This window comes from Cygnus atratus, chromosome 2, assembly GCF_013377495.2.
Source record: "Cygnus atratus isolate AKBS03 ecotype Queensland, Australia chromosome 2, CAtr_DNAZoo_HiC_assembly, whole genome shotgun sequence".
Lineage (NCBI taxonomy): Eukaryota > Metazoa > Chordata > Aves > Anseriformes > Anatidae > Cygnus > Cygnus atratus.
The window spans coordinates 329,035-342,292 of NC_066363.1; the positions used below are offsets into that span (position 1 = coordinate 329,035).

At 43.0% G+C, this 13,258-nt stretch overlaps 1 protein-coding gene across 6 annotated transcripts in view; it reads left to right on the plus strand.

The window, feature by feature from the left end:
• Positions 1-10,755, plus strand: part of SMARCD3 (SWI/SNF related, matrix associated, actin dependent regulator of chromatin, subfamily d, member 3) — a 71,343-nt gene extending 60,588 nt beyond the window's left edge. For all 6 annotated transcript variants that reach the window (XM_035554457.2, XM_035554458.2, XM_035554462.2 and 3 more), the window contains 4 exons: positions 3,196-3,331; positions 7,862-7,984; positions 10,001-10,102; positions 10,201-10,755. In XM_035554457.2, the coding sequence (XP_035410350.1) occupies positions 3,196-3,331; positions 7,862-7,984; positions 10,001-10,102; positions 10,201-10,254 (415 nt within the window). In that variant the 3' untranslated portion in view covers positions 10,255-10,755. The remainder of the gene's footprint in view (positions 1-3,195; positions 3,332-7,861; positions 7,985-10,000; positions 10,103-10,200) is intronic.
• The last annotated feature ends 2,503 nt before the right edge of the window (positions 10,756-13,258 follow it).

A 13,258-nucleotide genomic window follows, 5' to 3' on the forward strand; every position in this document is an offset into this window, starting at 1 on the left:
TTGAACTACTGTCCTCTTTCTGCAACTTGTCAAGGTTTTTCGCAATAGCCCTGCTCCCCCAACTCTGTCCCAGGCTCAGGGGCGAGGGAGGCCTGAGAACACAACTACCAGGACAAATGGAGGCAAAAACAGCATTGAGCACCTTGCCCTTTTCCATGTCTTCTAACCCCTGGAGGTTATCTTAAGTCCAACCGCCTCCCTGGCTAAAGCAGGGCTCCCTAAAGCAAGTTGCCCAGGACTACGTCCAGGCAGCTTTTGAAGATCTCCAAAGAGGGAGATTCCACGACGTCTGTGAGAAACCTATGCCAGTGCTTGGTCACTTCTCACAGTAAAGATGTGCTTCCTGATGTTCAGGGGGAACCTTCTGTACTCGAGTTTGTGCATATTGCCACTCGTCCTGTCCACTACAGACCATTGAAAAGAGCCTGGTTCTGTCCTCTTTGCATCCTGTCTTCAGGTATTTATATATACAAGGGTAAGATCCCCCTGAGCTTTCTCTTCTCCAGACTGAACAGTCCCAGCTCTCAGCCTTTTCTTTTAGCAGAGCTGCTCCAGTCCCTTCATCATCCTCGTGGCTCTTTTCTACACTCTGTCCAGTATGTCCATGTCTCTCTTGTGCTAAGGAGCCTAGAACTGGGCACAGGATTCCAGGTGTGGACTCACCTGTGCTGAGTACAGAGGGGGAGGATTACTCCTCTCGACCTGCTGGAAACACTTGTAATCCAAAGCCATCCATGCAAGACCTCCTTCTCCCCAAGGTCTAAGAAGTTCAATTAGATCCTGAGTCCTTTTTTTTTTTTTTTTTTTTTACTTCCTGCAGCAGGTGCACACGACCGAGATATTTCAAAAATAGTGTTCTGAAGGAGCATTTTTATATTACAAGTGACAATGACTGAAGTTTGATATATCAGCTACTGGGTTGACAAAGTTTTCTTGCTAAGAAATTTCAGCTTAAAGCTAAAGAGAAAATGGCAATTAAGCCTAAAACCCAACAAGTTAAAGCCTAACACAGTCCTTGGGGTTAAAGCCTAAACCCCAGTCCATGGGGTACTCCACCTCCCAACCTGGAAGTCCGAGATGAGGAGCAGAAGAACTCCCTCAAAGTTCAGGTGGGAATAGAGACCTGCTGCTCCACCTGGACTGTCACAAGTCCATGGGGCCAGATGGGATCCCGAGGGTGCTGAGGGACTTTGTGGATGTGATTGCTGGGCTGCTTTCCATCATCTATCAGTGGTCTTGGTCATCCGGAGAGCTCCCAGATGACCGGAGACTTGCTAACGTGACATCCATCTATAAGAAGAGTTGTAAGGAGGACCTGGGCAACTACAGGCCTGTCAGCCTGATGTTGGTGCCAGGGAAGGTGATGGAACAGGTCATCTTGAGTGTAATCACACAGCATGTGCAAGACAACCCGGGGATCAGGCACAGTCAACATGGGTTCCTGAAAGGCAGATCCTGCCTGACCAGCCTCATCTCCTTCTATGACTGGGTCTCCTGCCTGGTGAATGAGGGAAAGGCTGTTGACGTGGTCTACCTAGACTTCAGCAAGGCCTTTGACACAGTCTCCCACAGTATTCTCCTGGAGAAGCTGGCAGCACATGGCTCAGACAGGTACACGCTTTGCTGGGTTAAAAACTGGCTGGACAGCCGGACCCAGAGAGTGGTGGTGAATGGAGAGAAATCCAGCTGGTGACCAGTCACGAGTGGTGTTCCCCAGGGGTCAGTGTTGGGGCCCATCCTCTTTAATATCTTTATTAATTATTTGGATGAGGGAATCGAGTGCACCCTCAGTAAGTTTGCAGATGACACCAAGTTGGGGGGACGTGTTGATCTGCCAGAGGGTAGGAATGCCCTGCAGAGGGACCTGGAAAAATTGAGCCGATGGGTAAGGGCCAATAGAATGAGGTTCAACATGGCTAAGTGCCAGGTCCTGCACTTCGGCCATAATAACCCCATGCAGTGCTACAGGCTTGGGGCAGAGTGTCTGGGAAGCTGTGCAGAGGAAAAGGATCTGGGGGTGCTGATTGATGCTCAGCTGAACATGAGCCAGCAGTGTGCCCAGGTGGCCAAGAAGGCCAACGGCATTCTGGCTTGTATCAGGAATAGTGCAGCCAGCAGGACCAGGAAGGTGATTGTCTCCCTCAGCTCTGGTGAGGCCGCACCTCGAGTACTGTGTTCAGCTTTGGGCCCCTCACTACAAGAAGGACATCGAAGTGCTCAAGCACGTCCAGAGAAGGACTACAAAGCTGGTGAGGGGTCTGGAGAACAAGTCTTACAAGGAACGGCTGAGGGAGCTGGGGTTGTTTAGCCTGGAGAAGAGGAGGCTCGGGGGCAACCTTATCGCTTTCTGTAGGTACCTTAAAGGAGGCTGTAGCGAGGTGGGGATTGGTCTATTCTCCCACGGGCCCGGTGATAGGACAAGGGGGAATGGGCTAAAGTTGCACCAGGGGAGGTTTAGGTTGGAAATTAGGAGACATTTCTTTTCAGAAAGAGCAGTTAGGCATTGGAACGGGTTGACCAGGGAGGTGGTAGAGTGGTGTTTAAGGGGGTGTTTAAGGGAGTGTTTAAGAAAAGGTTGGACCTAGTGCTTAGGGATGTGGTTTAGTAGGTGATGCTGGTGGTAGGGGGATGGTTGGGCCAGATGATATTGGAGGTCCTTGCCAGCCTAGATGATTCTATGATTCCTCAGTCCCAGGTGCAGAACCCAGCATTTACCCTTGCTGAATTTCATTGCTGATTGCTCAATGCTTCAGTCTATTTAGATCCCTCTGCAAGGCCTCTTGTTCCTAGAGAGAGTCAACAGCACCTCCCAGTTTAGTATCATCACCAAACTTGCTGAGGATACCTTTAGCTCCTGCATCCAGATCATTGATAAAAATGTTGAACAGAATTTGCCCTAGAACTGAGCCCTGGGAAACACTGCTAGTGACCGTCTGCCAGAGAGATGTAGCCACGCATCACTACAACACTTTGAACTCTAGCGTTTAACCAGTTCATCACCCAGCCAGTTCACCACCACTGATATGTATATATATATGATGCATGTATACATAATATATGTAAAGGTACCCTGTTCTTAAACTCTTCTCACGGCATCTGCAACAGTCTTTTTGAAAGAGTATTTTCTGGGCTGGATGGCTATTTACTCTGACTCATTATGCCAGTTTTCACAATCTTCTGTTATCCTCTCCATAGTGTTGACCCCAATGATCAGAAGAAGACGGCTTGTTATGACATAGATGTAGAAGTTGAAGACCCGTTAAAGGGACAGATGAGTAGTTTTCTTCTCTCAACAGCTAATCAACAGGAGATTACAGCATTGGACAATAAGGTACTGACCCAGGAGTAAAGTATCACGTGGCATATAATACACATTTTGTAACTTCCTGAGGGCTTGGTGCCATACATCAAAGGGACTAAAGTGAGAAGGGGATTGCTCATTTGGATGTGCTTTCAAGGGATGAATAAGTCACATGCAATGGAAATACAGTGGGGTGGGTGGGGTTTGCTGTTAGGATTTAATCCGGGGCCTGATATAGTTGTAAAGGTGATAGAAGCAGAGTTTCACAGGCAGCATAATGAGTACCCTGGCAGGCAACGTAAAGTGTGTGCCACTCTAGGTGCTGCAGGATTTCAGATCTCTCTGAACTAGTTAGTAAACCTATTGTGCTCTGTGGAAAACTAACATGTCTTGTTTGCAACTGAAGACATGTTAGAGCAGGCGATGTGGATCAAGCATGGTCTTCCAAGGTATGTGTTAGGAGAATTAGGCTGGATCTTATAGCCTGAGAGAGGCAAGGCTGCCACAGCTCCATTATCCCAGATCCAACCAACAACGAGGCTGAGCATGTATTCCCAGTAGGCATGCGCACACACACATGCACACATGTGTGTGTATACGCCACATATACATATATATACATACATATATATACATGGCCAGCCACACAGATCAACACAGTCAGGATACACAGAGACCTCACATGAACACAAAGATCACCAATAATCTCATCCTGATCCTCTCTCTGGCTGAGCACCGTGGAGGGCTGCTAGTGGGGGTATGTCCCTCTGGCAGCTGGTCTTGGACACTTTGTCTACCCACTAGCTGCCTCTGGATCCCAGTCTCCCAGTTGCTGGCACTTGGCCATACAAGCCCCAGAGGCTGCAGCCCCTCTCCCAATGTTCATACATACACAGGCACATGCACACAGGCATACACATCCACACAGAGGCGCAAACATACACATATACACACACATACATTCGCAGCTGGCTGGGAGTCTCCTGGTCCCCCAGTTGCCACTTCCCTGTGGTCTTACCCTTAGATGTGTACACACATAAAAACACCAGTGGGTCTTGTCCCTAGCGACCCTCAGACCCCACGGTCCCTCCAGTGGCTGGCTGAGATTCCTTTGGTCTGTCTGACTGCCAGCTTCTCCTGTGGTCTCATCCTTACAGACACACACCCCACCATGGCTACCAGAGCACCTTACCTACTTGTTGACTACTTCAGATTGATCTTTCCCAGTGCTCACACATTCACGCACCTGCACTGCTGCAGGTGCCAGCACCCAGGCACATGGGCCTCCAAACCATGGTCTTGCTGCAGTTGCTGGCACATAGACCTCCCCCCATGCATAAAAAATAAAGTTCCTCACTCAGGAAAAGAGTTAAAAATGGAATCTGGTAACATGGTAGGACAGATAGCTCTGGTCAGGCATAGAGATAGCTGGACAAGCATATCAATGAGCAAATCATTTACACACAACCAGTGATTTTTAGCCCTTAATCTATCTATTTTCCCAGAGTTGTTCCTGAATCACGTAGATCCATCCCTTTTCCCACATTTGATTAATTCCCTAAATGTGCCACGTCAAGTGCAATCCCAAGATGATCTTCCCCTACATCCCATAATGTGTCCCATAACCCATAGGCAGAAACCCTCCAAAAATGCTCTGGTGTTCAGACTTTGTGGATATTGTTGTTGGAGTGCTCCATGAAGTTCAATATTCCAATAGGAATCATTTAGCTCACCTAGGTGGATATTCGGTATATTTTAAGATGGAGCTGCAGATTTTAACTTTTTTAAATTCAGTTTTGCAGAACATTTTATGTTCAAGATGTCTTTATATAATCATGCCTGCTCTTCAAATTTGTATAAATGGGCAGAGTTTGACTTCCTAACCTTAGAGTTTGTCCTCAGCGCACAAGAGACTCTTTACTCTTTTTTTTTCTAATGAGGCTCCTTAGTTAACACAGTCAAATCACCACCTAATATTTTACACCCAGATCTTACTTTCTTCTAATCTGACATAAAACAAAAAGATGCAGCTTTGAAAATGTAAGAAGTAGACAATTAAGACTGGCATCACAGATTTTTTTTGTTGTTGTTATGCTGAGAAGCAGAAGCAACTAAGGAAAGTCAAAGAAGGTGCTTGGTAAACATAGAGAGCAGCAGCCTTCTTCTGGATATAAATAAGGTGGGATTACAGTTAGCAAGACCAAAGAGAAAAATGTAATTGTAATTAAAATGTATTACAGGAATTTTAACTTCTGTATCTTCGGATATGAAAATCTCTATCTTAGAAAAAATATGAGAAAAAAAAATTAAAGTCAGACATTATTTGGATATGGGAACCAGAGATGCTAAAAAATTGAAGATGACAACAAAGTTGCTTAGGCTGAGTTAGAGAAGTAGTGGGAAAGTTTTGATACTCAAGAGACTTGGAGTTATGAAGAAAGATTAGCTGTGGAAGAATAACAGGAGCAATGTTTTTTGCGGAAGTCCAAATTGAGAAGTCTGCATCCATCCTATCTGCCCCATCCCTGGAAGTGATGAATGCCAGGTTGGATGGAGCTTTGAGCAACCTGGTCTGGTGGAAGGTGCCCCTGCCATGGCAGTGGGATTGGAAGTAAATGATCTTGAAGGTACCTTCAAGACTATAGGTCCCTAGAAGGTCCCTAGACTGTAACATTTTATTGAGAGGTCATAGTGTCTTGCTATATTGCTATGAGGGAAAGCTAAGAGAATCTCATATTCTTTTAGTGTGCTGGGCATGCACTGCTGCAGAGCACTACACTAGTTGCAACTGTAGAAAATGAATAGTAGAAAAATCACTTGGAACCGTTTTGCAGAATTGTTTCCTGGTTTATTGAACAAAGATTATGCGCGCTTAAAATAGTCATACCTCTCTTATAGCAGTGGTGAGCTCTGCAGGCTGCATTAGGGATTCGTGTTAAGGCAAGGGGACCGTTAGCCAGTTTTTTGCACAAGTGTAAATGGCTGATTTGCCCTGTTAAGGGATAAATAAAAGTGGCTCCACAAACCAAGGGAAGAAGTGTGATCTCATGGACCGGATATTATTCATGTGATACAGAGTCATGCTCAGTTTCTGTTTGTTTACCTCTAACACAAATTTGTTAAACTGTTGTCTTCATACTGTTTTAAAGAGAGTTTGAATACCAGCAGTCCTGCGGATTTTCGGTAACCATTGCAAGATCTGTCGTTCTGTGGTTCTTGGAAAAGGTCAAAGCAGAAGGTTTCAGCAGAGCAGCTGCTCAGCCAGTTAGTTTCCAGCCTACATGGGCTTTCATGCAGCATGCAAAGGATTATTATGTTTCCAGCCCAGCTCCCCCTTTACCATGTCTTTATCACCTTTTTATTGAGCATTTTCTGCAGCAGAGTGCAAGGTGTGATTAGTGAAGTTACTGAAGTCACTTCTGGGTAAGTCATCTAGTGGAAACCTGGTGCACACCAATAGGAGATTTCTCTCTAGTATTGGCTACATCATTTTCCCACATGAGGAATGTTTTAAGTTGACAGCAGCTCTCTTCTGTTAACATACCATACAGTTGTGCCTACAGTAATGCCCTTAGTGGCATAGCCAGATCGGGGGAGAATTATTTTTCTCCCTCTGTGTCTGGCCACAGTAGCTGTTAGGGCAAAATAGATGTGGACAGGAGATTTAACAAGATGGGTTTGCAATCTCAAAACAGAATTTTAGAGAAACAGGATAGTAAGAGTTTGCTTTTCTGTTTGGGTATGTGCAAATGATTCATTAGTTGTCCTCCCATTGATCACAATTGATTTTGTTATCCAGGTTGATTAACATACCTTGTTACTAACATACCTTGTTATTAACGTACCTTGTTACCTAAACTACCTCTTTGTAGTGTATGTTCTTCCCTGCTAGTTAATGTCCACTTCTTTCATAATATTTTTGATGATATGACTCATTTTCTATAAACCTTCCATACTCACAGTTTCTCATTGTTCAAACTCTTCATTTTGTAGCCATGGTGATGTTAATAGTCTTTCTTACAAGAAAAATTCTAGAAGTCATGGCTGTTATGTAAGTTTATTTAACATGGATTTGATTGGGCAATCACTAGAACAAAGTTTAGGCATCACCACAGGATATTGAAGGTATAATGTTGACTAACCAAGGGAGTAACTGCTTTCTTGCATTGGGCAATGTGTAAAGACATTATATATCACCTTTCCAGAAAAATCTCTGACTTCTCAAAAAGACTGCTTATACACAGGAAATCGTTACATTATACAGTGACATGACTTAGCTCTTCGGTATTGCATATAGCATGCCATCCAGCAGTTCAGTGCAGGAAGTGAAGAAGAATCCTGTATGTGCCTATGTTGCAAAAATACGTGTGAAACCAAAATGTAATTGCAAGACTAGGGTTAACTCCCACTTTGAAGAGAAAATTCCATGGGATGAGTCATTGGTGTAGAACTGTCACCTTTGTATATTACAAAGAACTACAAAGACATTAACAGGACTGACCTCAGGGTTGCAGAAACATGAGAGGAATTAAGGAACATCTGCTTTATTTTTTTCTTCAGATTCATGAGACAATCGAATCCATAAATCAGTTAAAAATACAACGTGATTTCATGCTGAGTTTCTCCAAAGATCCTAAAGGATACATCCAAGACCTTCTTCGATCCCAGAGTAGGGATCTTAAGGTGAGCTAAGGTTTGAAGAAGAACGAAGTGGAACCAGAATGTAAGAACGATAGTTAAATGTGTACAGCATGTATAGCTAAAATATCCAGGATGGAAAATTGGTGGAAAAAACGATGAGTGTAATACTACTATCCCAGAGCAGAAAGTATGCAGGAAAGACCGGTTAGGCTGTATTTCTCTTCCAGTGGATTAGCAGTGCATAATGGGGATTGTAGGTGAATTTGTGGTTAGACAGTAAGATCAAAGTGCAGGGATGTGTTGGTGTACTCTGTAAAATTAAAGCTATATAAAACTCATCAGGAGGCTCCTATAGCAAAATAACACTATTTGGGTGTTTTGTTAGTTTTCATAATGTAATCTTATTTAAGAAATAGCCGATTAAATATCAGATGCCTTTGAGTTTAGCTTTGAGAAACCCAAGATATGTAATGTAAGGAAGTTCAGTTGTTTGCCAGCCAAAAAGAATAATTTTCCTCATAAAGTTTCGCACTTTGTATCTTTAAATCAGACACCTCAAAACCCATTATTTTAATGAAGGAAGTCAGGAAATTATTTTAATGTAATAATTATCTTTCAAATATAAATGTCTTGTTTGTTAATAAATAATCTTGCAAAGATGTACTATTAAGATTATGATTGTTGTTACTTATATTCAGAAAGGGAATGGACATCTAAAAGAATGTTTAAATATACCTGTAGCTTGAAGAGCTTACAAACTAAAGTGTGGTGGTGGTGCTTCTCTAGTTGCGTATATGGAACAGTTGTTCAGTGCTCTCTCTGACTGACATTCAGTTCCAAAAGGGCCTTTTTGGTAATACTCTGCCCTGCTGGCGTCAAAACTGTCATTGTAAAACACTACCCTGCAGAATATGCTAATAATTTTACATTTCAGTCTGACATGAATACCTTAACAATTTCATGTTGTTCACAGTTGTGCCAAGGTTCTTTGGATATATCTGCAAGTGAAATACACAGTGCTGGAGTACTTTTCCTGGGACCCTGGAACTAAACTGTCAATGCTGTTAAAATGTTAGAGATCTGTGGCGTTTAGCCTGGCCAGTCCTGAATGACTCCTTAGCACAGCCCAGAAGCAAATGTTAGGAGCTGTTCACAGTTCAGATGTGGCCATCTTGTTTTGGCAGTAACCATGAATCATAGAACCATAGAATCATAGAAACACAAGGTTGGAAAGGACCTACAAGATCATCTAGTCCAACCGTCCTCCTATCACCAATACCACTCACTAAGCTACTAAATCATATCTCGTAGCACCTTGTCCAGGTGCTTCTTGAACACCAAGAGGGACAGTGACTCCACCACCTCCCTGGGCAGGCCATTTCAGCGCTTGACCACTCTTTGAGAGAAAAAGTTTTTCCTGATGTCTAATCTAAATCTCCCCAGGTGCAACTTGTGGCCATTTCCTCGAGTCCTATCATTAATCTGAGAGAAGAGGCTGACCCGCTCCTCATCACAACCTCCCTTCAGGAAGTTGTAGAGTGCAATGAGGTCTCCCCTGAGCCTCCTCTTCCCCAGGCTAAACAATCCCAGCTCCCTCAGCCGGTCCTCATAAGACTTATTCTCCAGAACCCTCACCAGTTTTGTTGCCCTTCTCTGGACACACTCCAGGGCCTCAGTGTCCATCTTGTAGTGAGGGGCCCAAAACTGAACACAGTACTCAAAGTGCGGCCTCACCAAAGCTGAGTACAGGGGGATGATCACCTCTCTGCTCCTGCTGGCTACAGTATTTCTAATACAAGCCAGGATGCTGTTGGTCTTGTTGGCCACCTGGGCACACTGCTGGCTCATATTCAGCTGAGCATCAATCAACAGTCCCAGGTCCCTTTCCTCTTCAAGGCCATGTCCAATGCATGCCGTTGTCCATTTGCCTTGGGTGTAGAGATCAATCCTGAATTTTTTAATGTAGTAGTGTAATTAAATTTTGACTCTAGGTAAATGTAAATGTTTCTCCATGTGGTAGAATAGCTATAGTGAAAACTATTTTTATTTTTGTCACAGGTGATGACTGATGTAGTTGGAAACCCAGAGGAAGAACGCAGAGCTGAATTTTATCATGAGCCGTGGTCTCAAGAGGCTGTGAGCAGATATTTCTACTGCAAGGTGTGAAGGAATTAGCCACACGGATAGTTCATAAATGAATCATCCTGCCACTGAACAATTGAATCTGCTGAACTGTATAGTTTCTCTTTTTCTTTCAGATTCAACAACGCCGGCAGGAACTGGAACAGTCTCTGGGAGTGCGCAACACATAAGTATTGCTCAAAAGATCCCATTGGCATCATGACCACAGAACGAGTGGACTTCTCAGTGTTACTTAGCTCACTGTTACACATGGACCTGCTTCCTGACTGGATGGGAATGTACCATCAACAAACCAGTCAGAACACCAGCTTTAGAGTGACCTTTGAAAAAACTGCCCATGGGAGGTGTCTCAAACCATTCCAGGCCATAGACAGCAGAAGATTCCTGTGCTCCATACAGGTGTCAATGTTAAAGAAGATTAAAAATTCATTCATAAACTTGCATCATTGAGTTCCAGTGGAAAGTTCAGACACTACACAGCAAATCCTTATGGGCTATGCATAGAATCATGGGTGGTATTGATGGGGGAGGTTGAGTTGGGTGTTATAGGAGACTACAGATTTAGAGAAATAAAAGTAATTCTCATTCTGTTACCTAAAATTCTCAAATAGTAACTTCTCTGGAATAAGACAAGATAGTCCTGATAGCTGTGGAATGCTTTACATTCCTGAACAGTTTTCACTTCAGCTGGACCAGTGCAAGAAGCCATCGCATCGTGTGAAATAACAAACTAGGACGATTTTCAATCCTAGAATGAAGAGCCTCTCTGGAAGGAAAAAATATAGTCAGGACATTTCTTCTGCAAACTCTAATACTCCCTCTTTCCCTTGCCCCTGCAGTGAAAGGTAGACTGAATTGTATATCACTAGACAGTCTCATGGGTGTGATCAATGTGCAGTACTGAGAGGAAGAAAATTATCTCCAGAATGAGAGCCTCTTAGGCATTCTCAGTATCAGTGGGGTTAGAAAAGCTGAAGTTGAAGCAAGAAAAAAGGCATTCTTAGAAAATGCAGATAACCTAATGGTGCTTTGCTGATACCTGCCTTGAACACAGTGGATATTAACAATAAGTCTATAGGTAAAATATGAGATTTCTTAAACATTTCTCTCCTTGTGTGCCATAGGGATCAGGACTGAAAAACACTTTCCTAATTGATAAGTTGATTTAGAATCCAAGAGGCTTAACTTCATATAACATGGCAGTTTTCTCTTTACTTCAAGATGTCAACAGAGTCCCTGGATTGGTCTCACATTTTGATCATAGGTAAACTGCCTCTTCCTATTCAGTTCCCCCATACATGATATGTGCTAGTTGTATAAGATGCTGTTGAGTTTTGAAGCCTTAAATAGCATAGAGGAACTATCCCTTGGAAATCACCTTCTTTGCAAATATATGACAAATTCAGACTATGGGAATTACAACATATTTAGTTGGAACCAGGGACATCTTCATTAAATCTTTCCCCCCATTCCACTTTTTGTAGTGCATAGATTGGTTTGTAATTAATGATCCAGCATGATTTCTAGTCCAAAAAGCAGCTGCCAAGGTATAACTGTGTCCCGATAACGTAGCACTCAAAATCCTTTTCTAGGCTTCTCCTCTTCATCTCCTTTCTTTCATTTTCCTGGAAAGAGAGTCAAGTTCACATGTGTTAAGGAAGGGAGGCAGCTCTTCTAAGTAATTAATTTTGCTATAGTATTGTCCGTTCCTCTTCTGCTGTCTTTGCTGATTTATTTCATATTTGAAAGAAAAGTTTCTTCTGTCTAGTCACAGAAGAGAGAGTCTTCCCTCCCACCCCTTTATTTAATACCTCTGCTTTCACATTACCAGTGCCATAGCTTTTACTCTGTCCATTGTGTTCAGAGGTGTCTTGAAAAATTTACAATTGATTGGTCATATGATGGCAGTACAACCATGCAAAACCACTGGTGTAAGAAAAAGCACAGCTGTACCTCTTTGCCCAAGGCCTTTTCCTGGGAATGGCGTGGTTTGGATTTTTTGTGTGTGTGTTATAACCTCTTTTTACACTAAAACCTGAAATCCTGCAGTCTTAAACTGGTAGAGACTGAGAGGTTGCCAGACAGTTAACAACTTAAAATCTTATGTGCTGTAGGACTCTGCTAATTGGACTTCCAGCAAACATTGTGAGGGAAAACAGTGGGGATCATCTGCTACTGTGCTTCCGTATTTGTTATGCTGCTGTGTCAGTTGTGTGCATGCTGTCCAGTGTATAAAACTTTTTCTGTATGTGCTAAACAGAGCAGCTACATTCAGGGGATGCATTCAAATCTCCAGGAGTAATAAATGCCGAGAAAAATAAACGAGGATATGAGAACAGGATGGGGTGGGATAGATGCCTGCAGGATGTCTGCCAGCAAATTTTATTTTTGAGAACTTTGCCATTTGAATGGCAAATATTTGTACGGAAAAATTCCAGTCATTTGCCACAGCTGGCAAAATAATGGAGCCCAATCTGCTTTTAGAATCTCTCTTTAAAAATAATTGGATGGGTCTGTTTCCAAGCCTCTTTCAGAACAAATTAATGAAACTACGTGTTGCTGACCAGTGGATTCCAAGTAGCACCACTGGAAGGTGAAGCAATGTTAAGCACCAATGCTATGCTGAAGTGTGCACACACATGCATGTTTGTGCACATGCATGCTCATGCATGATTTGGCCACTGTACATAGCAATTCGAAATCTAAATTCTTAAATCTCACTGTACATATTCTTCCTGCCCATAAAAAGACTGGTCACCAAAGAAGACTCTTAGGAATAGCTGTCAGGTGTCTTCCTTTTGTTTAAAATGGTGTTTGAGATTTTGATTCTTTTATTCTGTGCTCAGGAGCAGTTTGAGCCTCTTACTGAAGAGGCATAGAGAGAAATGTTATCTTCCATTCCAGGAGTGTAGCCAGGAGCTTGCTTTTAGTAAAAACAGACATTATATTTGAGGAGAAACAATGGGACAATTCTGGGAGGAACTGGACCAAATGCAGCTTGGACATGTGGAAAGTCGGTAGTACTGAACAGGCACGTAATTCCGGCAGATTTTGAATGATAAATGTATTTTAATTTCAGGCTGGTGGGTTTTTTTTGGGTGTAAAAGATGACAAGACTATTATTTGTGGTCTTTGGTTTCTGCCACGGTACAATACAAATCTGTGCATACTGCA